This window comes from Tiliqua scincoides, chromosome 3 (assembly GCF_035046505.1).
Source record: "Tiliqua scincoides isolate rTilSci1 chromosome 3, rTilSci1.hap2, whole genome shotgun sequence".
Classification (NCBI taxonomy): domain Eukaryota; kingdom Metazoa; phylum Chordata; class Lepidosauria; order Squamata; family Scincidae; genus Tiliqua; species Tiliqua scincoides.
The window spans coordinates 200372756-200399564 of record NC_089823.1 but is presented as its reverse complement, the minus strand read 5'-3'; the positions used below and the strand labels follow the sequence as shown (position 1 = coordinate 200399564).

General features: G+C 44.9%; 1 protein-coding gene across 1 annotated transcript in view; it reads left to right on the top strand.

The window, feature by feature from the left end:
* Nucleotides 1–26284, top strand: part of LOC136645910 (glypican-5-like) — a 468549-nt gene extending 442265 nt beyond the window's left edge. Inside the window, exon 10 of the mRNA XM_066622361.1 lies at nucleotides 26094–26284. Coding sequence (XP_066478458.1) covers nucleotides 26094–26284 — 191 coding nt within the window. The remainder of the gene's footprint in view (nucleotides 1–26093) is intronic.
* Nucleotides 26285–26809: the final 525 nt, after the last annotated feature.

Sequence of the window (26809 nt, the reverse complement as noted above, 5' to 3'; positions counted from 1 at the left end):
CCTGATGAATTATATCTTGATTAAATGTTAATACACAGAATCAAACTGCATATAGGAAAAACGTAATACACAAAGCATAAATATGGAGCAAATAGCCTTAGAAACAATGGTGGAAAAGATCATCAGATCCAATCAGACCTTCTCTGCACATTCAGTTGAATACATTCACCCAATGTATGAAGATGCCTCATACAGGGTATGATGATGATGATGATGACGATACATGCATTTGCATAGCACTTTCTGTGTACATACATGTATTCATATAAGGACAATGCCACGATAATATAACAACCCTGTAAGGTAAGGAGTAATATCCTCATATTGCAGCTGGGAGCTAACGCTGAGAGAGAATGGCTTGCCTAGGGCCACCTAGTGAGTTTCTGAATTGGAGAAGGCCCAATTCACAGCTTAGTTTCTTACCCACCATGTTATAGCAGCAGCCTGTTGCTCCATCTAGTCCTGTGCTGTGACCTACTCTGTCTGACAGAAGTTCCCCTTGGTCTCATGGAGATGGTGTCTTCCAGCTTCCTGAGATTCCTTTAACCTGAAAGTGGCAGGAATTTTTGTGGCATTCTGCAGACACAAGTACTCTGCCACCTCAGTGGTGCTGTTGGCTATGCTAAATCAGATGCATCACTTACAGTCCAGTCCTATCAAGGGCCTATGCCTTCGGTTTTCAAACTCTCTGGGTGTTTGAAAGCTGCAGTAAGTGCTCGTAGGGGAAGGGAGGGAGGCAGCGGGGGCAGGGAAAGGCAGCGACGTGATCCCCAGGATCGCATCGCTCAGGGGGGCTGCAGCGATTGGGATGTACTCACCAGTCCCTGCAGCAGCATCCTGGGGGTGCAGGGAGCCCTGCACAAGCATCTGCAGGGCTCTGCAGCCGGCAGAAAGTGAAAGTGGAGTGATCACGCTCCACTCCCGCAAAACCGGAAGTGGAGCACGATCGCTTCACTTTCACTTTCTGTAGGCTGGGGAGCCCTGCAGATGCTCGCACAGGGCTCCCTGCACCCTGGGAAGGCTGCTGCAGGGACTGGTGAGCACATCCCAGTCCCTGCAGCCCCATTAGCAATGTGATCCTGGGGATCGTGTCGCTGCCTTTCCCCTGCCCCTTAAGGGGGCAGAGGCCAGGGCCCTCAGGCTGGAGCCTCACGACACCCCAGTTTGAATACCACTTTAACATGCCATAAAGCACATTGCAAGGCCCAGGCATGCTGGTGGAAAAGCTGGAACCTTCCTTTTGGTGCTGGCACTGGCTCAGTGGCCTGTCAGACCAGTTAAGTCCAGCACTGGGGTGGGGGGAGGGTGGGGAGGAGCTCAATGGGTTGGGGTGGGCAGATTGAGCCCATGTGTGCCAAATTGTGAGGCCATTCCTAGCCCTGATCCACCTGCATGGACAAACATGGACTTGCACCTGCAATATTGCTGGCGCAAGTCCAGTTTAACCAGTTGTGGCTGTAAATGTCCCCCTTACCCTATGGAGACTGCTAACAGCCAAATATCCCTTGCATGATATAGCATAGCCCACACTGGCACTGCTAAATTGCCACACAGGGATTTAGGTTGGATTGGGCTGTTCGGCTAGGCACTGTATCACAGGGATACTCTTAAATTGTCCTGCTGTTACTAATCAAAGTGTTTCTTAAGATGTTTTCTTTTCTGGCCTTCCACTTGTTTTTGCATCTCTGTCTTGATTCTAAAATCTTTTTTTACTGATTAATGAGATTTGTGTATCCCTAGCACAATTAGCTCTGTTGTTCTAGCTAGGACAAGATAATTTAAATGAATGCACTCAAGGGCCTTATGACCTTGTATCAAATCTGGGAGCAACAGTTTCTGAAAGACATTTTAATCCAATTAAGGTTTGCTTCTTGAGTTAGAGAACCAGTAAAGATGTTCCTGTCACAATTACTGTGAAGATATTAAAATGGCAGACAAAACAGAAAGCTTAAAGCACACGAATCATCTTTGTCATTCATATATTGACATTATTCTAAGTTTTCTAAGTATTCAATGTGAGAGTATTGATCCAACACTGAGGCATTTAATACAGTTGTAAAATAACTGGAAATATTGGTAAGTGCAGAGGGGAACAAATGATAGCAAGATATCGTCAGCACAACAGTGATATGACAAGTCCGAAAGAAGAAATTAAATTGTCAAGTATACAGAGAGAAAAGGGGCCAAGAACTGAGCCCTTAGGAAAGTGTCATCAGGAGAATCCACAGAGCCATCAACAGAGCTGGGCCCTTGGTCACCCTGGCGGTGCAATCACCGCAGCACCATCACTGCCCCCTCCCTGCCCTCACAAAGACTTATCTGATTCCCACCATCCCTGTAGGAGTTTGGGAACCACTGCTGTAGTCTGTAAGGGTGAGTTCATACTCCCACTCAGTTCTCTTCTGGTATACAATACGGATGGGGCCTCTTTATCTGCGGATTCGACATCCTCAGAGTCACCCCACCACAAATGCCAAACCCCTGGATCACCTCCAGTCATGTCTGAACAGGGTTTCTGAGCCTCTCTGAGGTTCAGAAAGCCACCCGGGAGCGGTTTTCAGATGACTTCCAATAAAACCAGAAGTCATCTGAGAAAAACTCTGGGTGCCATTCTGAGTCTCAGAGAGACTGCATCTCCAAGGCTCAGAATGACTCTGGATGTGACCAGAGCTCTGGTCGTGTTTGGAGCAAAGGTGGACTCCAAAAACTGTGGATTCCTTATCCATGGTTTTCGCTATTAACGGGGGGGGGGTCGTCTTTGGGGAATGTACCACCACAGATGAAGAGGCTCCACCTGTATTTCAAATTGGTAATTGTACTCTGACTAGCTAGTAAATTTATTTTGTTCTAGAAAGGAAATCTATGTTAATTAAGTACCTTAATAGATATTCATATGATTTGAGAAATTCACTGATCCTTTTTATATAATAAACACAAGGAAACAAATTTCATTATTATCAATACTAGTAGGAATTATCACAATGGAAAGTCGCTAAGTGCCTCTATACTCTTTTTCACAGGAAAGACCTGAGGACATTTTATAGTAAAGTTCAGAGCACAAGCCAAGAATATCCCATTCATTTTTACATGCAGGCCTTTTTTATTTTCTTTTTTGCTTATCTAAAGCTGCAATCCTATTCACACTTACCTAGAAGTAATTATTCAGTGGGGCTTACGTCTGAGTAGACACAGGATTGCACTGTAAAGATTTCTTAAAGCCGCACCCCAAATTCAGAGAGAAACTCAAACTGGAAACTAGAATTGAGAACAGATCACACAAAATGCCACCCTTTGTTTTACAGCTTTTGCTATCAGCATAGTAACTTTGCAACAATTTATTTGCGGATATCCATAATGCATCCAGGTCCCCTTAACAATTCATTAGTTTGCTCTTCTCTCAGCCTAATTTGGTTTCTTGCCTTATCAGTTGATCTCCCTGAAAGGACTGAGAAAGCAGAATCTCTTTTATCGTCCCAGACAGCCTGGCATACCTAGAAGAGAGTGGCCTTGACAGCAGAGCTTATCAGGCTTCAAAGGTCTTCAATAGCAAATCATCTCTTCCCCCACCTTTCACTGGAGCCAATACAACACCAGTTTGTTCAATGAATTGTGGAACCAATCAAATGTCTTCTTTAACGAGCAAATAATTTGCTTTTTTGGCATTGAATGAGGTTTGTGTCTCCTGTAATTCTCATTTCTGAGACTATCCAGTTGTCCAGGGCTGTCTCCAGGGTGGGGAGCGGTGGTCCTAGAAAAAATCCAGCAGGCTCTCTTGCCATCCTAGACATGTGATCTACATGATTCCCTCCTCCTCATTCATATTGCTGCCATAGCAATGACTTCTGCCATCCACCTTCTACCCTGGAATGCAATCCAGCCAGCCATTTGCAACCCTTACATCTTAGCCAAGTACAGGTACACTGGGTGCTGAATTACCAACATTCCAAGTTACAGGTGGCCAGGTCAGCACTTTCATCCAGGCATAGTCTGTTCTCATGCTTCTGTGCAGTTATGATAGTGCTGTTCCTACTTATGTCTTTAGAGAGAAACCTCCAGAATGGAACCAGAATGTAAATAGTGGGCTCAGTGCACAGTATCTGGTTGTCCATCTCCAAATAGGAGATGGCCCCAGTAGTCTCCTACAAGGTGTAGGAGCCACTGAAATATTCTCCCATTGAGAGGATGCTTGGTATCAACAAAGGGAGTGGAGCATGACTCTTTTGTGCTCCTTTTGGTCCTACCCTTTGGAACTGGAGTATAAAAGAAACACACTCTGCTTCTCTGTGGTGCTTCTCCCATCAGGAAGTGAGAGATCACTTCTATGGTGCTATGATGACACATTTTCATTGGGAGAGGCACCTGCTGGCAGTGAAGGGAGTAGTGAAATAAAACTGTGATCAGCTATCAAAGGAAGCTCCTCTCATTACGAGACTGGAGCTTGCCCCAGTGGCTCCTGTAGTAATGCAGGCACTGTCAGGGTGATCTCCAGTTTCCCAATGCATGGGAACTCCACATCACCTCCACAGCAGCAGTTTTCCACTGACTATGCTTCTCTTGCACTCCTTCCCTCACCCCACCCCCAGGACCAAACGGTAGATGGAGTAGGATCAAAAGGAGCAGCATGGGTTTTATGAGTCAACACACATGAAGATGAATCCAGATCTCATTAAGGTAATGTTAGCAAGCGGTCCTTTTTTTCAATGGTGCTTTGAGGACTCATCATTGATAGGTTCTCCTGCTCACCTAGTGATACCTGATGACAACTCTCTGTGCCTTTGTGAATTTGTCATGAGCATCAAAGACTATTTTCATGATCAATTACCAGTCAAAAGCATTCAGCAAACACTTTGCAGGATGTGATGCTGGCTTTTGTCAGGGATAAGTCTCTAGGAGCATATTATCACAAGGTTCTGACATCTGCATTGGCTATCTATTGCTTTCTGGTCATAACCATTTCTGCCCAGCCCACAGGTATATGCTACAGGAGGTTGCACAACAAATTGTCATGTTATCTCCTTGAGAAGGTTCCTTAAATTAGGTGCCCAATCCAGGCAACATGAGTTTCTTCAGCAGTTCATGGCAATGACGTATCCTACATCAATGTCAGTACTTTATTCATGTGTCTTTGGCTGAGTTTTGAACTGACTTAACATATGGAACCCCAGTCCCAGATTCATATGCTGGTCATTTCTATTCCTCCATATATTAGGTGAGCAATCTGCATTTTTCAAAATCTCGTAATAGATATTTGCATAATTTATATCTTAAGATGTCCACTGACACACTCTGCATAATAAAACTGAACAAGAGCAACAAAACCAATACAGTAGATTGCCAGGTCTTGTGAAGTTCTTAATGGCTTTCCTTTGTCTTTAAAATACCTTTTTCAGCATAGCAATTGGTACTAACTTAATGATACCAGAAATATGCAGAACAAGTCATTTTATGTCTCTGAACCAGGGGTCTCCAAACTTTTTGGCCAGAGGGCCACATCAAATATCTGGCACAGTGTTGAGGGCCGGGAAAAAAAATTAAATGTAAAATTTATTTAAATAAATTAGAGATGGAACATAGATGAGTGAATAAACAAATGAATGGGATCATTCATTCAACCTCCCTGGCCCTTGAACACCCTCCAGATGCAACCAGAGCATAGTTCCAGTCATGTTTGGCCAAGCGGGCCAGAGGGTTTCAGGGGACAAGAGGCTGGCCACGGACCAGATAGAGGCTCGCCAGGAGCCACATCTGGCCCTCAGGCCAGGGTTTGGAGACCTCTGCTCTGAACAAAGCCAGTAAAAATCAGGAACTGTACTTAAATGCTGTAACAAACACATTAGCGTTATACTCGCAAACAATTCTTTTCTACTAAAGAACTGCTACAACCACTGTGGTAAATGGAAACCCTTCAACCTAACTAGGAAATCCTTGTGTGTATGTAACATTTGCTGGCTTGCCTTAGACAACTAGTACTGTTGCCTAACAGTACACGTGGTACTGCACATGATAGGTGTGTGCTTGCCAGGAGAGCACAGCCCTAGGCCACTCTCATGTCTCTTGCCTGGCCTGTTGACAAGAAAACATCAGTGTCCACAGACCTTTGAGTAAAAGATGGTTTGTTGGAGTAACTGCCCCCTCCTTGGCTGGCTTGTGAGAAATCTTGCTTTGGAAAATTCCAAGCCAATTCTTGCTTGGCCATCCCATTGAGACTTATAAAACAATGCCACATCCTGGTAAAACCATTTGTAGTCACAAACCATCCTGGTAAAACCATTTGTAGTCACAAAAGATCTGATGAACTTCATCAGAAACTCAATCACTAGCTGTAGGTTAATCAAGGCACCAGCCTCCCCAGCAATCAATTTTAGAAGTAGGCTACCTTCAAATGCCAGGTTCAAGGGAGTGACACCAGGATGCAAGTATCTTGCTGTTTTGTGTGCTCTGGGAGGTGTCTGGTGGGCCACTGTGAGATACAGGAAGCAGGACTACATGGGTCTATGGCCTTATCCAGTGGGGCTCTCATGTTCTTTTGAGAGGTCCCCAGTCTCATCCTTCGCAGGGTGCTGCATAACAGGAGACAACCACCTGCACAAGAGATAGGTAAATCAAGAAACAAAAGAATCATCCAGGATGAGCTCACCCCACAAGAGCCCTTATGTTGTCTTATAGAGAATCTCCTTACAACAAATCTGGTCACAGAACTCTTGTTGTTCACACTCTCCTCCACCCTATTCTGAACATGACCTGCTCTTACTACTTTATGCACCCTCATTCCCTCCATGGCCCAAGAACCACTGGGCTATGAAGAACCCAGGACCAGTATCAGACCCCCTTTCCCCTGAGGGACTGCTAAGTGTAGCAGTTTTGGCACCCTTGCTATGCTCCCCTCACTGGAATCAGCTGACACTACTGACTAGTCCAGTCTGCGTTTGCACCCCCTCTGAGCCAGAAGACGGCTGTCTTTGCAGACTAGCCCAGAATCCTTTCAACAACTCAAATCTCATCACAGCAGATAGATGTGAATACGTAACCTATTCATATAAAAGCATTATTATTATTTGATGTGATTCAAATAATTCTAGCTTGTTCTAGACTGCACTCCTTCAGTGCAGAACCGGAATGGAAATTTGCTTTATTGTCAGTGTCTTGCCTGAAGGGTAAAATCATACTTATGAGCAAAGTATTGTGGCAGTCTTGTCCCCAAAACCTATGATGCTTTTGTACCGGTATCTACACTTCACACCTGAACGACCACCTTGTTCCACTGTGTCATTCCAAAAGTGGAAATAACTGAACCGGTAGTGTTTGCCTCAAATGTTCCTTTCTCAGCTTTCAATCCATAGCTAAGCACTTCCTAGGAATATCAGTGTGTAAAATATGGCAGCATTTTGCATGAGGCTTTATTCTGTAAAGCAAGTATCCCAAAATAAGTTTTTTTTTTTTTCATTCTTGTTTGTTTACCTCCATTATACCTGTGTTGATTTGGGTATTCTTCATCCGGCTGGTTGAGATAAGGGTCCATTGGTTTCACAGCATGCTATTAATAAGATAATGTTTCTAACTAGTGTGGTGTTTCTACATGAAATGCTTTCTTCTCGATACAGATATTCAACAAACTGATGGGGCTAATCAACCTCTCTGTCAATAACTGTCAACTGTGATAGAGCTAAGGTTCTGGTTGGCCGGATAAACCTGTCAATGTGAAATAGAGGGATGCATGTTGAATATTTGCCAAACTAATGTCTGAGAAAAAAAAATACTGCTAAGTGTTTCATGCTCCATCTTGATTCAGTTTGATGCTCTCTTTTCACTAGTTTAAGTCAAGACATTGAAACTGCTTACTCATATTATTTACCTAAACAGTGGTTTAAAAAATCCTCATTTCACCTCTTATTGAAGGTGAACACACAATCCATATTCAAGGATCAAACTTTTATTTTGATCTTAGAGGGAAAATTCTTAGCCAGCTGACAATCCTATCTTGCGCTGGAACAGGCAGGCCAGGAGGGGCCCAAAGTGGCTCAGCCAGAGGTAAATACAGAGGTAAGCCACTGTAGTCCCAATGGGTCTCCTTGGACTTGTGCCACCTCAGGAGGCGGCGTAAGTCAGAGGAGAGTGGAGCAGCTTGCAGTCGCTCCGTGCTGCTCAGGAATGGGGGCTAGGGTCCGGCATATCTGCTCCCCGCCCACCTGTCCCCAGGGGTGCCCTCCCCCACCCTTTCCCCGCTCAGGAACACCTCCTCCCCACCCACCTCAGACCCTTGCATTGGCCGAGCTCTGGATGTGACCAGAGCTTTACAGCATGTTTGCGACCCTCCTGGACTCCAAGGAGCACTTAGGATTGCGCCGCTACTTAACAAGTGCAATAAAGAGGTCTGCAGAAGCGCGTGTGGCCTCTGGGAACCAAGTGCCTCTGGGAACTAAGTGCCAGGTAAGGCACAAGAGTTTAGCATCTGGGCGAGTTCAGCAGCAGGGCGAGGAGGCCAGGGCCCCATACGCTGCCCTTCCTCTTCCCTAGAGAAGAGGGCTGCTATCCAGTGTACGGTTTTTAAAAGGACCCCTAAATAAAACAACAACAACAACAAAAAAGCTATGCAGTCAGACAGCCAGCAGCAGGGTGGGGGCTATCCAGTGTTCTGCATTGAGTGCCACATGTATGATTATATGCCTCTGGGGCATAAGTCATGGGTGTGTCCTCGATGCAAGGAGCTCCAGGCTCTCAGGGAACGCGTCCGCTCCCTTGAAGCCTTGGTGGCCGACCTGGAGAAGCGCAGGCAGCCAGAGGAGGACCGTGGGGAGACTTCTGGGGACGATCAGGCTTCGTCCCAACCTCAGGCGTGCAGCTCCTTGGCTGCCCGGGTGGGAAGTCTCGGGACTGGAGGACGTCATCCTGGAGAGGAGGGAAACAATCCCCTAGGGGGGATCCCTTCTCCAGGGGATGGGCCCGTATCCGAGCGCACTCGGGATACTCCTCGGCGGGAGGGGGGTCGGGGCCTTCTTGTAGTGGGGGATTCGATTATTAGAAACATAGAGAGGGGGGTTTGCGACGGATGTGAGGACCGCATGGTGACTTGCCTGCCTGGTGCGAAGGTTGCGGACATCACTTCTCGTCTAGACAGGCTGGTAGACAGTGCTGGGGGAGAGGTAGCGGCTGTGGTGCATGTCGGCACCAACGATGTGGGCAAGTGTAGCTGGGAGGTCCTGGAGGCCAAATTTAGGCTTTTAGGCAGGAAGCTGAAAGCCAGGACCTCAAAGGTAGCGTTCTCTGAAGTGCTACCTGTTCCACGCGCAGGGCCAGCTAGGCAGGCGGAGATCAGGGGTCTCAATGCGTGGATGAGACGGTGGTGTAGGGAGGAGGGGTTTAGATTCGTTAGGCACTGGGGAACGTTTTGGGACAAGCGGGGCCTGTACAAGAGGGACGGGCTCCATTTGAACCAGAATGGAACCAGACTGCTGGCGCATAACATTAAAAAGGTGGCAGAGCAGCTTTTAAACTGATCCCTGGGGGAAGGCCGACAGGAGCCGAGGGGCATCCGGTTCGGGACTCCTCATCCCTATGGGATGAGGATGGGGAGGTTAGAGAACAACAAGACAAAGGCAGGGTAGGAGAAGAAATTGGGAAAGGTAGGGAGATGGGATGTGATAGACGGTTTGGCACAATGAGAGGATGCGGGGACAAAGGAGCGAATAAGCAGCCCATCCTGGGGCATTCCATGTATAAATGCTTTTATGCGAATGCCCGAAGTCTACGAGCAAAGGTGGGAGAACTGGAATGTCTGGTGACAAGGGAAAATATTGACATAGTGGGCATAACGGAAACCTGGTGGAATGCGGAGAATCAGTGGGATACCGCAATCCCGGGCTATAAACTCTACAGGAGGGACAGGCAGGGGCGTGTTGGAGGTGGGGTGGCCCTTTATGTTAAGGAAGGGATAGAATCCAGCAAAGTAGAGATTGAAGGTGGGTCCGACTCCACCGTAGAATCTCTGTGGGTTAAATTACCAGGCTTGTGCAGCGATGTAATACTGGGGGCGTGCTATCGTCCTCCAGACCAGAAATCTGATGGGGACCTTGAAATGAGGAAACAGATCAGGGAGGTGACAAGGAAGGACAGGGTTGTAATCATGGGGGACTTCAATTATCCTCATATTGACTGGGTCAATTTGTGTTCTGGTCACGATAAGGAAACCGGATTTCTTGACGTGCTGAATGACTGTGGCTTAGATCAGCTAGTCACGGAGCCCACCAGAGGACAGGTGACTCTGGATTTAATTTTGTGCGGTACGCAAGACCTGGTTAGAGATGTAAACGTTACTGAGCCATTGGGGAACAGTGATCATGCTGCGATCCGTTTTGACGTGCACGTTGGGGGAAGAATACCAGGCAAATCTCTAACAAAAACCCTTGACTTCTGACGGGCGGACTTCCCTCAAATGAGGAGGCTGGTTAGAAGGAGGTTGAAAGGGAGGGTAAAAAGAGTCCAGTCTCTCCAGAGTGCATGGAGGCTGCTTAAAACAACAGTAATAGAGGCCCAGCAGAGGTGTATACCGCAAAGAAAGAAGGGTTCCACTAAATCCAGGAGGGTGCCCGCATGGCTAACCAGCCAAGTTAGAGAGGCTGTGAAGGGCAAGGAAGCTTCCTTCCGTAAATGGAAGTCTTGCCCTAATGAGGAGAATAAAAAGGAACATAAACTGTGGCAGAAGAAATGTAAGAAGGTGATAGGGGAGGCCAAGCGAGACTATGAGGAACGCATGGCCAGCAACATTAAGGGGAATAATAAAAGCTTCTTCAAATATGTTAGAAGCAGGAAACCCGCCAGAGAAGCGGTTGGCCCTCTGGATGGTGAGGGAGGGAAAGGGGAGATAAAAGGAGACTTAGAGATGGCAGAGAAATTAAATGAGTTCTTTGCATCTGTCTTCACGGCAGAAGACCTCGGGCAGATACCGCTACCCGAACGGCCCCTCCTAACCGAGGAGTTAAGTCAGATAGAGGTTAAAAGAGAAGATGTTTCAGACCTCATTGATAAATTAAAGATCAATAAGTCACCGGGCCCTGATGGCATACACCCAAGGGTTATTAAGGAACTGAAGAATGAAGTTGCAGATCTCTTGACTAAGGTATGCAACTTGTCCCTCAAAACGGCCATGGTGCCAGAAGATTGGAGGATAGCAAATGTCACGCCTATTTTTAAAAAGGGAAAGAGGGGGGACCCAGGAAACTATAGGCCGGTCAGCCTAACATCCATACCGGGTAAGATGGTGGAATGCCTCATCAAAGATAGGATCTCAAAACACATAGACGAACAGGCCTTGCTGAGGGAGAGTCAGCATGGCTTCTGTAAGGGTAAGTCTTGCCTCACGAACCTTATAGAATTCTTTGAAAAGGTCAACAGGCATGTGGATGCGGGAGAACCCGTGGACATTATATATCTGGACTTTCAGAAGGCGTTTGACACGGTCCCTCACCAAAGGCTACTGAAAAAACTCCACAGTCAGGGAATTAGAGGACAGGTCCTCTCGTGGATTGAGAACTGGTTGGAGGCCAGGAAGCAGAGAGTGGGTGTCAATGGGCAATTTTCACAATGGAGAGAGGTGAAAAGCGGTGTGCCCCAAGGATCTGTCCTGGGACCGGTGCTTTTCAACCTCTTCATAAATGACCTGGAGACAGGGTTGAGCAGTGAAGTGGCTAAGTTTGCAGACGACACCAAACTTTTCCGAGTGGTAAAGACCAGAAGTGATTGTGAGGAGCTCCAGAAGGATCTTTCCAGACTGGCAGAATGGGCAGCAAAATGGCAGATGCGCTTCAATGTCAGTAAGTGTAAAGTCATGCACATTGGGGCAAAAAATCAAAACTTTAGATATAGGCTGATGGGTTCTGAGCTGTCTGTGACAGATCAGGAGAGAGATCTTGGGGTGGTGGTGGACAGGTCGATGAAAGTGTCGACCCAATGTGCGGCGGCAGTGAAGAAGGCCAATTCTATGCTTGGGATCATTAGGAAGGGTATTGAGAACAAAACGGTTAGTATTATAATGCCGCTGTACAAATCGATGGTAAGGCCACACCTGGAGTATTGTGTCCAGTTCTGGTCGCCGCATCTCAAAAAAGACATAGTGGAAATGGAAAAGGTGCAAAAGAGAGCGACTAAGATGATTATGGGGCTGGGGCACCTTCCTTATGAGGAAAGGCTACGGCGTTTGGGCCTCTTCAGCCTAGAAAAGAGACGCTTGAGGGGGGACATGATTGAGACATACAAAATTATGCAGGGGATGGACAGAGTGGATAGGGAGATGCTCTTTACACTCTCACATAATACCAGAACCAGGGGACATCCACTAAAATTGAGTGTTGGGCGGGTTAGGACAGACAAAAGAAAATATTTCTTTACTCAGCGCGTGGTCGGTCTGTGGAACTCCTTGCCACAGGATGTGGTGCTGGCGTCTAGCCTAGACGCCTTTAAAAGGGGATTGGACGAGTTTCTGGAGGAAAAATCCATTATGGGGTACAAGCCATGATGTGTATGCGCAACCTCCTGATTTTAGGAATGGGTTAAGTCAGAATGCCAGATGTAGGGGAGAGCACCAGGATGAGGTCTCTTGTTATCTGGTGTGCTCCCTGGGGCAGTTGGTGGGCCGCTGTGAGATACAGGAAGCTGGACTAGATGGGCCTATGGCCTGATCCAGTGGGGCTGTTCTTATGTTCTTATGTTCTTATGTTCTTATGACATGGTACTTTCTTGCCTGCAAATCTATCATAGAAATGAAGTTTAGGTCTGAGGTGGTTTGTCAGTTCTACCAGCCTATGGCTAGGATTATTACATCATTTTGGTAACTGGATACTTCTGAAGGTAACACCATAATACCACTGGCAACTTGCCACTGGGGAGATTTAAACCTGTAAAGGAGGACATATCCTGGGAACCTCCTGCCTTTGCAATAAACAAGAACATTAGTGGTCACAACAGAAGTGCCTTCAACCTTAGCTTTCCTCACCAACTGCACTGTAAATTCCATCAGGAGTGATATGGTAATTGAGACTCAGATCTCCTGAGCAACCAAGGGGTCTTCTGCCACACTCAATAGAAGGCACCCATCTCCAAACAGGAATGAGCCATCAAGACACTAAAGAATAGTTCTTCCCTGCACCTTTCCCCAAGCTTTACTGCAAGCCACCACTCAAGCACACACTGAACTGCCTCAAAGAACCTTTTCCCTATGAAAAGGCTATCTCTGCTTCCTTGCCTTCCTTCCCTCTCTGGAACTAGCTCAAACTGCTGCCTAACGCTCTTGTATTTGTCTTTCAACCCCTTTTCAGTCTTTTTCCCCACCTTTGGACCACAATATCACCTGTCTTGGCCACTTTGATACTGCAGCAATGCAAGCATCATCCTAGCAGATGTAACAGGTAATCTTGGCCTTTGTTATGCCAGTCCCTTAGTTCCAAACCCCCTCTTATCTTCCCTGTCTCGTGTGCAGTCATATTGATGACACGCTTACTGTTTCTGTCCTTTCTACTTTTATGTGATGCGGGTGTTGCAAGAGTGTCTTGGAGTCCAGAACGCCTTGCTCTATTCTTTACCATTTAAAGGGAGGCCCAGATATTAGCCTCAGGCCTCCAAAGCATCGTTCCTTGTACCTGATCTATCAAGAACTCTGAAAACAAGGATCTCCTATACTGGAGGCATAAAATATCAGTTAGGAATAATTGGGCAGTGGAAGAGATAAGCTCCCTTCAGGTGTTTTACAGCATGCCAAGGGGCTGGCACCTGCAGAGAATGTAGACTCAGTGACATTGCACTTCAGCTGCACTTTGGTGCTTTCCTGTTTCTCCTCCTCTTTCTCCCCAGTCTTTTTTCCTCTGCTGCCACCACATAACCCCACATAACCTGTGGTTCTTTAGCCCTGTTCCTCCTGTCCAGGGCTTCAGGAAGTCTTCTGAGCTCCCTGCTGCCTTTTCCTGGTCATGCAGAGGACCCTCCTTTCACCCAGGCTCGTATCAATGCATTCTGGGACAAGCCTGGGTGAAGGGAGGGGCCCCCGGAGAACCCAGGCTACAGGGGACTCAGGAGCCATCCAAACTCAGCAGTTTCAATGCACAATGCTAGGGGAAGCTATTTTGGAATTTTTTTCTTTACTTTCTGCACCTTTATAAAGTGCTCTTCCAGTATCTGCTGTTTTGCCATTTCCTGCTGGACCCCACCACCAGGGCAGCTTGCCTGTTCAACCTGCAGAGGTCCTTCTTCCTCCTCTCTCCTGCCAATAGCTTCTCCAGTCACCACAGCAACACTTTGGTCCTCAGCAGGTCTTGGGTGTGACAACCACACACCAGTCTCCAGTGTCTCTAACAGTCCCAGCAATCCTCAGAAGTCCATTCACCCATCTGTAAACCAGTCAGTCAGTTAGTCCATTGGTCAGTCAGCTGGTCCAGTAGTCCATCAGCCAGTCCATTAGTTCCTCTGTCCATTAATCAGTCCAGCAGTCAGCTAGTCCATCACTCAGTACAAGCTCCCTCCTTCTGCTCTCTCAGCCTTTCCAAAATCCTTCCTTCTACACCCACCTCTTCTCACTGCTCCAGATGTTGCTTTTGTCCCTGTAATGACTTGGCTGCCTCTAGTGGCTGCACAGTGCAGCACGCCCACCACTCAAAGCCTAGGTTTTAACCCCATGCTTGCCTGCCAGAGCAAAGGGCTACTGTTGACACCACACCCTATCTCCTCAACGGATCCTGCACATTTCCATTACATCTGCAGGGGTTCCATCTGGAACAGAACTCCCATGGATACAGGGGTATGCCTGTATATTCTTCGCTACAGAATTTGATTCAGAAATAATTGCAACTTCCCTTCTTTTCTGCCTCTTTGGTGCCATGTTTAATTTAAACCTGATAATAAATGTAATGTCATTGAAACAATGAAAAAAATATACAAACAATGTTAAACTTGCAAGCCATTTTTGACTAATGCAGCTTTGGTTTTCCTGTGATTCTTTTCTGAAATGGCAGTAAATGTAAGTTTATTATCTTACCCTCAAACACTGGAGAAAATGGGAAAGGAACTGAAGTGAAGTTGGAATGATTTCATTCCCCAGTCCAAATGGTCTCCATAAGCAGTTTAATTAGCCTTCTGATTCAACCTTTGTATTAGGCAATAAAAATTAACAGGGAAATATGTGTCTGACAAGAACACAAACAATGTCCATCCCACTTCAGCTGAAGAGAAGCCTGTTCTTGGCCCCAGAGCTAATGAGATCATCAGGATGAAGTCAACAGCCGCAGCATTTTAAATTATTAGTAATATTTTCCCTTCTTAATTGCAGCTTATAGCTGTGGAGTGATACTGAGCAGATGTCTTCAGTGTTGGGCCTGTGATCGTTTCCAAGTGCCAAGGCTGGCAGGAGTGCGTAGCCTTTGAAGCTAGCAGCAGGCATGTCTGTGTAGCCACAGAGCCACTCCTACATTCTTATATCCCCCAAATGCTCATTAAATTTAATGGACATTTTTTTTTGAGCAGTTGAATGCAAGTAGGATCAGGATCTGAGCCTTTCCTGTGTTAAGAGGAGACGTTTTAGGCTTAGCTATGGATTACAGTAATGTCAGGAGCTTGTTTATATAGCCATCTTTAATTGTTTCCTTGGTTACAAATGAAAGTTACAATACAGGTACTAAGAACATCATGTTTCACAAGGACTCCCACGTCGTATGCCAGGATATACAGCAATGCCTGCTGGTTTTGCAGTGTACCCCTCTCTGTGCAATGAAACACCAAACCTTGGGTAACCTGTGTTATGTCAAAAGCAAAACAGATGCTTCGAAGATACACCAGAGACCTGTTTGCTTCCTTGTGGCATCACTTATTTCAGTTTGTCCTTCAAATAAATTCTATACAATTTAGACAGAAGTCCTGAATGTTTTTGCAATGAAGTTTGCCTTATTATCAGCCTCTTGGTTGTGATATTCAATTATTTGTTCCAAAAGAAAGAGAGGGAAAGAAACTGACATTTTTATCACACAACAATTGTCATGTGGGTTTACTTTTTTTCTTGAAGCTAATAGAATTTTACTGTTCCTTGTGAAAATCACCACAGTTTGCTCTGGCAGTTGTATATCAGTGGAAACATAAAAAAAAGCTGGCAGGCTATCTTACGATGCCACCTCAACAAAGATTTAATATTCAGCATAGTATAGACTGAAACTGTAAGCTGTTTTGTCATGCGAATGGAAAATACAGAACCGTAAATGATGTATAAATTGTGTGTGTCATTTTCCTGAAGCCAACTTGCACCATCTTTGAGTGCTGTTAATTGAATTTTTCAGTTTTTTATTTACAACAACAACTTTCAAAGATAGTACAGGCCCTGTCTTCGGGAATCAGGAATTAAAGAGGAAGAGAAAATAAATTCACAGAGACAGAGAAAGTCACTAAGGTCCTTCAAAATTGTGGGGTTTGACCAACTGTGGCATCTTTTTCATTGGTGACATGAGGTCACCACAAATTAAAGTCAGCTTGGACAGTGCTAAATCAGAGTCCTTTAGACTTACTGGCATTCATTCTTTCATTGCTACCCTTGGTCATTCTTGTAAATTTTGTTTCTTGCTTATTTTATGTGGAAGTTTTAAGTTACTGTTGTCAAAAGTGTATATTTAATGTATATGCTGTTTTGGGGTTTGGAGGGGGTGATTTTTAAAAATCCTTATGAAAAAGAAAAGATATTTGGATTGTTTTCAGAAGGTGTAAAGAATAAGATGCTCTTTTATCTCATGTTAGCCTTATGTCATCTTTGCAATTTACCCAACAGCTGCTTAAAGAGGAAGTGCGATTGTATTTCTTCATGTCAGCTGTTTCTCTTTGCGACACAAATTTTACACAGAACAAGCACTGAAATATAAATATTACCCTCCTCATTTTTCTAGTTGTTATTTTCCCATCAAAATTCTCCCAGTTTATGAAAAATAAACATTCTTTGTTTTAATTTGCTGTACTTGCAGGTAGTCTCATACTTTGTTTTGTCAAGAACTGGGATAAGTATCCTTGTACACATGATTAGCATCTGATAAGAGAGATACTCTGGTCATGTTTTTATTCATGTTGTTTTTTGTTCTGATGTGTGAATAGGTTATCTAATCTCAGGTTATCTGGATGGGCTCTTGAGCTACTGTGTGTTAGGGGAAAGTAAACAACGCCTGATGTACTTAACTCTGCACCCCGTGCCTGCAGCTGTAGCTTTTACCCTGGGGTCCAATCCTACCTGCTCCAAGGACTTGCATGGGAGGATTGGACACAGCTAGTGGCTGGAGCCTCCAACTGAATGGGCCCCTCCCCTCTCTCTTCTTTGGTCATGCTTGGGCTGTGTTCACCTCACTTCTCCCCTTTTAAAACTGAGCAGACAAGCAACCACACATCCTCCTTTTCCTCTTTGCTCTTGCATTTTCTTAAAAGTAAGAAGAAAGATGGGGAGTGAAAGGGAGGGACTGAAGAGGGTGCTGCTTCAGTGACATTTCTCCCCAACCAAGGGCCTTCACTTGGGCAGAAGGCAGAAGTAAAAGGGTTGCTCCAATCATGGCAGCTACAGACAGCTCTTTCATAGTTGCCCAGGGCCACTGTAGTAAACTTCCTCATCATCCATGGGTCTGCGGCTTTGACTCACCTCAGATAGCAAGTCTGCGATGGAGGACCTCTGGTTGAATCCAGAGATCTTCTGAGGAGCCCCCTATAGATCTCAGTATCCGCAGAGGGTCTGGGAACAGATACCCTGCAGATACCAACCTTTGTTTTGGTGCTGGACAGTTTCAAGAGCCACTGTTGCCAGACCCAGTAGCACCTTTAATGCACTGTCCACCCAGGTGGGCTCACTGGGGTACAAGACACCACAGAATCCACCTGTTGAGGGTCCCTGTGAACCTGGAGCTGGCCCTGCTATTGGAAGCCCTAGCCCACTCCATACTTCTTATATTTATATCTTGCTCTGCCCATGTAGTGACAAAAATGGCTATTAGTATAACCAATACCCAAAGCCTCAGCAATGCCCAGTTTTAATTCTGAAGACAAAAAGTGCTTGCAGATAGCAGAAGCAGTACACCAAGCATGCTTATCAATCATGCATGCTGCTGCATTAATAACTATCAATTGTCTACCTCAGCCAGTTCTTCGGCAGAAAAGAATTCATTAGGACCCCTGAATTGCATTAGGAATTCTACAAGCATGACAGTTTTGAGGGTTCTCTAATTTCCACTCTCATTCTAAGGGCATCATCTTTCATTTCTCCCATTTGTCTGCTGTAGCCACACTTGAAAATAATTAGTATTGGTCAGGATAATGCATCATTTGGAAACTGTTTGATCCTATTGGAAAATGGCACATTTCATGGTTATTTCCTTGTTTTGGATATGTAAAAGCAATTTCAGTGAGTGATACCAAAGGTGATAAAAATGTAATAACAGTGGTGCAGCATCTACTGTAATTTAAGAGCCTGTTCCACCAGGTTGCACTTTTCTTTAATTTTGTCACAAAGCTGTCAACCAAAACAGTCTCTCTGATCAGAGGAGAGCTCATTAAGTTACTAAGCATCATCATAAACAAGCTCTTGCCTTTCCCTCAAGATGGATGTTGTGTGACTTTTATTCTCCTTGCGATAACTTACCAAGGCCACAGCACAGACCTGTACTGCTCACCCCTGTTTATGTTTGTTCAACTCACCTTCCTCCCCAGGGTCTTCTGAAGTTAGATATCTGAGTGGGTACGTCTTCTCTTTAGTTCCCATGTAGGTTAATGTTTATGTTTGAACACCAAGGCTCGCCAGTAAGGACACAGGTGGCTACTGCGCACACTGCAACATTGTGTGCCATGTTGTGAACTCTTGTTAACTCAAACAGCAATCACCCACTTGGCTTGTCAGTCTGTACAAGATAGGATACTGCAAAACAAATGAATACAGCAGGCAGAATAAGAGCCTACAGCAGTCTGCACGGGGTAAGGTATGTACTTGGGCATATTATGATATGAAAATAGGGATTTGATAAGCCCACTCATGTTTGCATTCATGACATGCTGTTGTAGAACTGTCCTGTTAAAAACTCACGGTAGCATATGGGATTAAATGTGATTATATAGGCACTTTATAATCAGGGCAGGGCAGGGCAGGGCAGGAGGTCTGGTCTAGAGGGTAGAGCCTCCGTCTGCCTGAAGATAACATCCACAAGGTCGCCAGTTCGAGGCCACCAGCACCGTGTGACCTTGAAGCAGCTGACAAGCTGAAGCCAAGCCATTCCATCTGCTCTGAGCGTGGGAGGATGGAGGCCAGAATGTGAAGCCAGATTGGAACGAAACACCTTGAATGTGGTGGTTCTTGAAAGAAAGAACCTTCTTTCAAATTGTAAAAATCCCTATTTAATAAGGGATTTAAATAAAAGCCTGCCTATGTAAACCGCCTTGCATAAAGACCAAAAAAGGCGGTATATAAATACCTGTTATTATTATTATTATTATTATTACTTTGATATGTAGTTTCTTATACAGGTTGACCCTGGGTATAGGGATCAGTTCCTGGCCTCCCCTCCTGCAGATACCAAACCCATGGAGATTAAGATGGGGGGGGGGGCTCAGAGAACTTCCAGTGGCGAGCGGTGAGTCCTTGGACATACACTGGCAAGAGACCTGTTGGAGGCTTGGCAGCCTACAGGGAGGTCAGTACAAAAGATTTTTACTTACTTTCCTGGGCCATCTAATTGCTATCCCACAGCATAGCATGCAGGCTGGTGGAGAATAGGATTGGGCCCTAATGTGATGCTCAGAAACATCAATCCAAAACAGGAGCAGCATCAGAGGTTGATCAGGTCAGGCAAGGGCTCAGAGCCCACTAGACCAACTAACCCCTAAATCCTCAGTTCTGGTGACAGCACAATCCCAATGTACCATGGGGCATTTCAGTATCTCTTAGACTGCAATCTTAACCTCGCTTTCCTGGGAGTAAGTTCCATTGACCACAATAGGACTTACTTCTGAGTAGACCTGGTTAGGATTGCACCCTTAGACCAGCCATTTTCAACCCACTGTGCCATGGCACACTAGTGTGCCGCAAGTGGTCCACAGGTGTGCCACAGGAATTTGGGGGAAGATCATTTATTAGTAGGGCCAATGGGGATGTGAGCCCCCCACTGGTAGTATGGTGTGCTCTGTGTTCTGCCAAATTCCCAATCCAAGCTCTGCCTGGAGAATTATGCCCACATTTAGCTAATTAGCACCCCCTTTCTACCCAAGAATGACCCTGGTTCCACCCTGCAGTAGTGCTGGACCCCACCACCAGGTAGCTCGCCTGTTTAACCTAACAGATCCTCCTTCCTGTCAGCAGCCTCCCACCACTACAGCAGCTACTTGGTCCTCAGCAGGTCTTGGGCACAGCAGCCAAACACCAGTCTTAGTGTCTCTAGTAGTTTCTGCTCTGGCAGCTTCCAAAGTTCATTCACACATCAGCCATCAATTCCTCAGTCCATTAATCCAGCCTGTCCTCCCTCAAGCTTTCCTCCTTCTGCTACCCACAGAAACACTCCCTTCCCCAGGTGCTTTTATGCCTGAGGCCCTATTGCCTTCAAGTGGCTGCAGCTGTGCAGCACACCCTCTGCTGAAAGTGCAGGCCTTACCCTTAAAGGGGCCACTGCTGACACCACACCCTACCTCCTTGCGAGATCTTCAGCGATTCCAATACACCTTGTCAGTTGCCAAAAACCTGATGGTGTGCCTTGACAATTTTAGTGCCTTATCAGAGTGCCTTGAGATGAAAAAGGTTGAAAACCACAGCCTTAGAATACTAAGGTCCATCTGTTGCTCATGGAAGAAGAAAAGTTTCTTGGGGGTGCAATCCTAATCCACTTTCCAGCATGGACATAAGGCCAATGCAGCTCCAAGGTAAGGGAACAAGCATTCCCCTACTTTGAGGAGGTCTCCATGAGTGCCACCCAACTGCCTGGTGCAGCAGATGTCCCATTGGCACCTCTGTGCCAGTGCTGGAAAGTTGGTTAGGATTTGGGCCTTGGTTAGTTAACCTTTATCTGTGTCTTCATCACTAGGCCTGACAGGTTCTTTTCTTCATCCTTAAGACACAGCGCATGTTTTCCCACCTTCTTTTATGATTAGGAATGAATGCAGGTTTTGATTAATCTTGGCATTTGTGATAACATTAATTCTGTGTGAACCCAAGATCCTGAGGCAGTTGCTTTTGAAGGTAGTTAGGTGCGTTTCTGTAACCTTGGCATAGTTTCCTCCATTGTAAACTTTTGATGAAGTTTTCCCAATGCCTGCATATATTTAATAATCGGTTGTGCTTAAGATAACATCATTACTGCCTGCAGTACTTTGGCAGTTGCTATCTCTAAGTGAGAAGAGAGTCATGCGCTCTGTAATCTTGTGTTTGAGAAAGTGATCTAGCTATCTTCTGAACCACTTGTCTTTGTAATGTTGAGACACTAGAAGGCAAACACATGCTGTAAGGAAAATACTGCAAAATAGGATACAATACCAAATTATGTTTTGAAAGGTCCATATATTCACCAGTTTTCCATAAACATAAACATTTCCATAAACAAATGTTTTTAGAAATATAATATTGACTAGCAAAATGACCATCATTATGATGGATGGGGCAGAGAAAGATCACGCATACCGAAAGTACCCCAGAGGAAGAGTCCAGCATTCCAGTTCTGTGAACTTTGGGTTCAAAGAACATTGAAATTCCGTAGGGTCCCATTGGAGATTGTCTCCCTGCCATGTGAGAGAAGTAGTGTGGAACAGGTTTTGTTCTTCTTCCCTGCTAACAGCTGCAAAATGGCAGATGCGTTTCAATGTAAGTAAGTGTAAAGTCATGCACATTGGGGCAAAAAATCAAAACTTCACATATCGGCTGATGGGTTCTGAGCTGTCTGTGACAGATCAGGAGAGAGATCTTGGGGTGGTGGTGGACAGGTCGATGAAAGTGTTGACCAAATGTGCGGCAGCAGTAAAGAAGGCCAATTGTATGCTTGGGATCATTAGGAAAGGTATTGAGAACAAAACAGCTAATATTATAATGCCATTGTACAGATCGATGGTAAGGCCACACCTGGAGTACTGTGTCCAGTTCTGGTCACCACATCTCAAAAAGGACATAGTGGAAATGGAAAAGGTGCAAAAGAGAGTGACTAGGATGATTACTGGGCTGGGGCACCTTCCTTATGAGGAAAGGCTACGGCGTTTGAGCCTCTTCAGCCTAGAAAAGAGATGCCAGAGGGGGGACATGTTGAGACATACAAAATTATGCAGGGGATGGACAGAGTGGATAGGGAGATGCTCTTTACACTCTCACATAACACCAGAACCAGGGGACATCCTCAAAAATTGAGTGTTGGGAGAGTTAGGACAGGCAAAAGAAAATATATCTTAACTCAGCATGTGGTTGGTCTGTGGAACTCCTTGCCACAGGATGTGGTGATGGCTTCTGGCCTGGATGCCTTTAAAAGGGGATTGGATAAGTTTTTGGAGGAAAAATCCATTATGGGTTACAAGCCATGATGTGTATGTGCAACCTCCTGATTTTAGAAATGGGCTCTCAGATGCAAGGGAGGGCACCAGGATGCAGGTCTCTTGTTATCTGGTGTGCTCCCTGGGGCATTTGGTGGACCGCTGTGAGTTACAGGAAGCTGGACTATGGCCTGATCCAGTGGGGCTGTTCTTATGTTCTTAGCATCCCCCCAAATATGTGCACGTTTGTGTGGGGGTTGCAACCCCCAGGTTGGGAAACTCTGGCAGTGGCTCCAAGATTTTCAGAAGACAGTCTTTCCTGCCCTCTTTTGAGAGTAAGAATGGTGTAAGCACCCGTTTGGGAATTGGGACCTGGAAGATATAGGTTCAAGTCTTTGCTCAGCCACAAAGTGTTCTGGGTGACCTTGGGCTAGAAACTCTCTCTCTGACTCATCTACCTAGTAGGGTTGTTGTGAGGACAAAAGAAGGGGAGGAGCTATGTGTACCACCCTGAGCTCATTGGAGAAAGGGCGATATAAAAATGTGAAAAATAAATGTCCTATTTCTGTTTAAGGGATTGAACCTGGAACCCACAGCTCTTGATGTGTCCAGTATTCAAAAGTATTTGCATTATGTTTTAGCTAAGACAATTCCCATCAAAAATAAATCATTGCTCACCTGCTAGGCTTCATTTTCTACCATGAAAGGATGGCCCTCCCCTATTCACAATACTTTATCAAACACGACATTTAATTTTTAAAGAGAGATTTACTAAATGCCCTGTTGGCACATCTAACCTTCTGCCTTTACAATTCTAAACAACTGTGCATATCATCACATGGGCTAATCCTTCCTATGCAGCCACAGCAAATGAGAAAATGAGCATTGTTGTTCTTCCCTTTGAAAGGTTAATGGCAGATTTTCCTAATGTATTATTTAACACTTGTTATGTAGTGCATTAAGCAGTACTGAGAGGGAGGGTATTTTAAAGTCAACAACCTTTTTTCCCCATACCATTCGATTCTACCTCAGATGTTTTGGTTAAGTCAATAGCAGAAAAAAAAAGTTAATGAATGAGTACCTTCCAACCTGCCCAATCAAGTTACAATACTGGACATTGCCAAATGAAGGAAGGGGAACGATTTAACTGAGAGAGGTCTTTATTTAATCAGCTGGAGAGCTGAAGTCAGCAGGCCCAGATGATATAAGAGGCAGTGGAGAAATACCACCTTTTACCGCAGTCGAAAGAGAGAATGACAGTGATGGAAAAGGGGGCCTGGTGCTGTTAGAAAACCACCTATTCCCATGATTTATTCTTAATTTACTTTAATGACAGTCTGAAGGATGTCCATTTTTCTTTAAGCGATCTCCTTAAACTGACTTTCCCTTTCCGTAAATATTTCCTGCCTGCTCTTTCTTCCTTTGAATGAGCTCCCTTTGACTATCACCGAAAGGGCATTGAGACACAAGTGGCAACTGTCCTGTTCTCTTATACAGACATTACCTGCAGCAAACCTTGAGTATCTCCTCCAGACCATTAGTCTTCACTAGATGATTGTTGATTGTATGATAAAGCTGAAGGAACACTGCATATCTTTTGTGATTTATGTGGCTGAGAGACTGTATTTTCAAACGAGAAAATTCTGATGATCTAGGGAGAGTTTTTTGATAGTTCTCCGGAGCTATTGGCTTGCAGACAGTGATCTCAGATTACATTTACATTTCTGGAATCCTTGCCACCTCACCAGTTTCTGCCAGGAATTAGCTTCCAAAGTTCAGAGATTAATTCGTAGCTTTATAATAGAACTGATGCTTTTAAAAAACTGGCATATATATGCTTTGGTGTTCTAAGTAGTTCCGGGTAACAATTGTTATTTACGGCAGTGGTCCTCGGGGGCTCCACAGTGGACTAGGATTGTAAATTACAGCTTTGCAGACACAAAACAAAGTTTGTCTCTGATTTAGTGGATAGATTTTAAGATCATGGAATGTGTAGTTGGGCACAGAGAAGATTTGCTTGGATATTGAAAACATAGTGGTATATGTCCAATTTCAATTAGTAATAGTAATTACAATTCAGCAGGCCAAGTCCAGCTACCAACATCTGGCGGGCTGTGCCTAGAAACCATAATAAATGGGAAAATTATTCTTATAATTCTGATTAAGGGAAGCATGTGGCCATCAAGTGTAAGCATGTATAAAGTGTACCTTGACGTTACTCATTCTCGTTGCATTTGTGGTGTGTAACCTGCTTACATGCAACAACCACTTAAATATCATTGTGTCAATAGTTTTGATTGAAACCTTCAACATACTTGCAAGAAGAGCTACTGAAATATGACAATGGATTTGTAAGATAAGCTCTTCATTATTTTTAGTATTAGCTTCTTCTAACAATGTTCAGCAATCATGTGATCACCTTTAGAAGTCATCTACTTAGTGGTATATTTTTTAACTGGAGTTAGGGGGAAATCCTAACCCACTTTCCTGCACTGGCATAGCTGTGCCAGTCGGACATATGCTGCATCCTGCAGTTGGGGGGCAGGCACAGAGGCCTCCTCAAGGTATGGCAATGTTTGTTCCCTTACCTCGAAGTTGCATTATCCTTATGTTGGTGGGTTAGTGGGTTAGGTTTGTGCCCTAGTTTTCTGTGCAACCCTTCCTTGAAGAATCAATCCTGATTTCATGATCTTGGGTTTCTGCTGTAAACTTCTCAGATTCATCTGAGAAAAATTGGGTGATGAAAGTCTGATGTAACTGTGAACCCAAGCCTAAGGGCTCTAGCACTGATGGTACACTTGTACCACCAGCACTGAGTGTCGTAAAGGTGCATAAGGCACTTTCCTGCCAGCGCCAGTTGGTGCTGGACCTCTGTGCTGGAAGATGAGGAAGGAGAGCAGCCAACAGTGAGTTGGGCCTCCAGCTAGTGGCGAGTCTTTTCCGAGCAGGGGAAAGGCAGGATGGGAGCAGAACTGGGCAGGGGTAGGAGGGCAAGAGGGAGGTTCAGGCCTGGGAAGAGGCCCCTTTGCCCCTCCCTGGCCCGAAAGCCTAACACAGATCTTCTCAGTTCTGCACCAGCAAAATAGCTGGCACAGGTCTGAGGAGACCCATTGGGGCCGCAGTGCCTTTTATCTGGGGTAAGGAAACAACTGTTCCCTTACCCCAAGGAGACTCTGGTAGCTGCCCCAGCCCTATAGGATGCAGCAGCAGCAGCCATTTCAGCACCCCTGCTCCTCTGTATGTTGGGACAGCTTAGGATTGGGATGCTGATCACTAAAATCAATTAATGTGTTTCCTCTGACTTTAAGGAGATGATCATATGACCTTCAGTTGGTATAAGAACAAAATGTTTGACAGTCCAGGCTTATGCACATTTTTGCAGTGAGTTCAATGGAATTTACTTCTAGTTAAATGTGCATAAGATTGCAACCCTAGAGTGCAAGCTAAACACACTGATTAAATTCTGTTGAATTTAATGAGACTGATTTCTTAGCAAAACAAGTTCAGGATTGTGAAGCATGTCCCATTTGCATTTCATCAGTGGATGATGAAAATATCATTTTGTTACCAGCATCATTGGCTAAGTAATCAGTAATATTATTATTTTTTCTTTCCAGATGTTGTCAGCGGCCATCCAGGAGCTAGGAATGAACCCAAACCAACTGTAAAACAGATGGACACCACAACCACAGCTACTGTAAAATCATCTCCTAAACACAATGGAGACACTGACATGGGCAGTCAATCGTCAAGTTCCTTGCTCTTCATTGCCACAGTGCTAGCAGTTTTGTGGCATTCTTTATCATAGCTGCAAGTGACTGTGCAAGAGTTTCTGCTCACTGTCATTTATACCTACAGCCTTATCCAAGCGAAAACAAAGTTATATGGTTCTCTAAATGGTGCATCACACTCTAGTATTATGTGGGTATGTTAGTATAAGTGCTAAACATTAGTCTGAGACTGGTTAACAACAAGCATCAGTATGTGTTCCTGGTGCCTGGAGATAACATCTTATCTACTCAAGATGTAAAAAGGATGAAGAGAAGAAACCTGAGTAGATTAAGTTATTGTGATAGATACAATTAAGAATGTTAAAGTTGTAAATTAATATGTTGGCATTTCCCCCTTTTTACTCATTGAATAATGGACTGTTGTCTGTTTGGTCTTTCATACAAGTTCCTTTTAATAATCAGTTTTCAGGTACAAGTCAATAATAAGTTATATCGCTAGGGATCAGCCACTATATAATTATTAAGCAAAGTACAGCACTATCTACCAGCTGGATTAAATTCCTAAGTGTTCAAGAAAAATCATAGCATGTTTGAATCTCTTG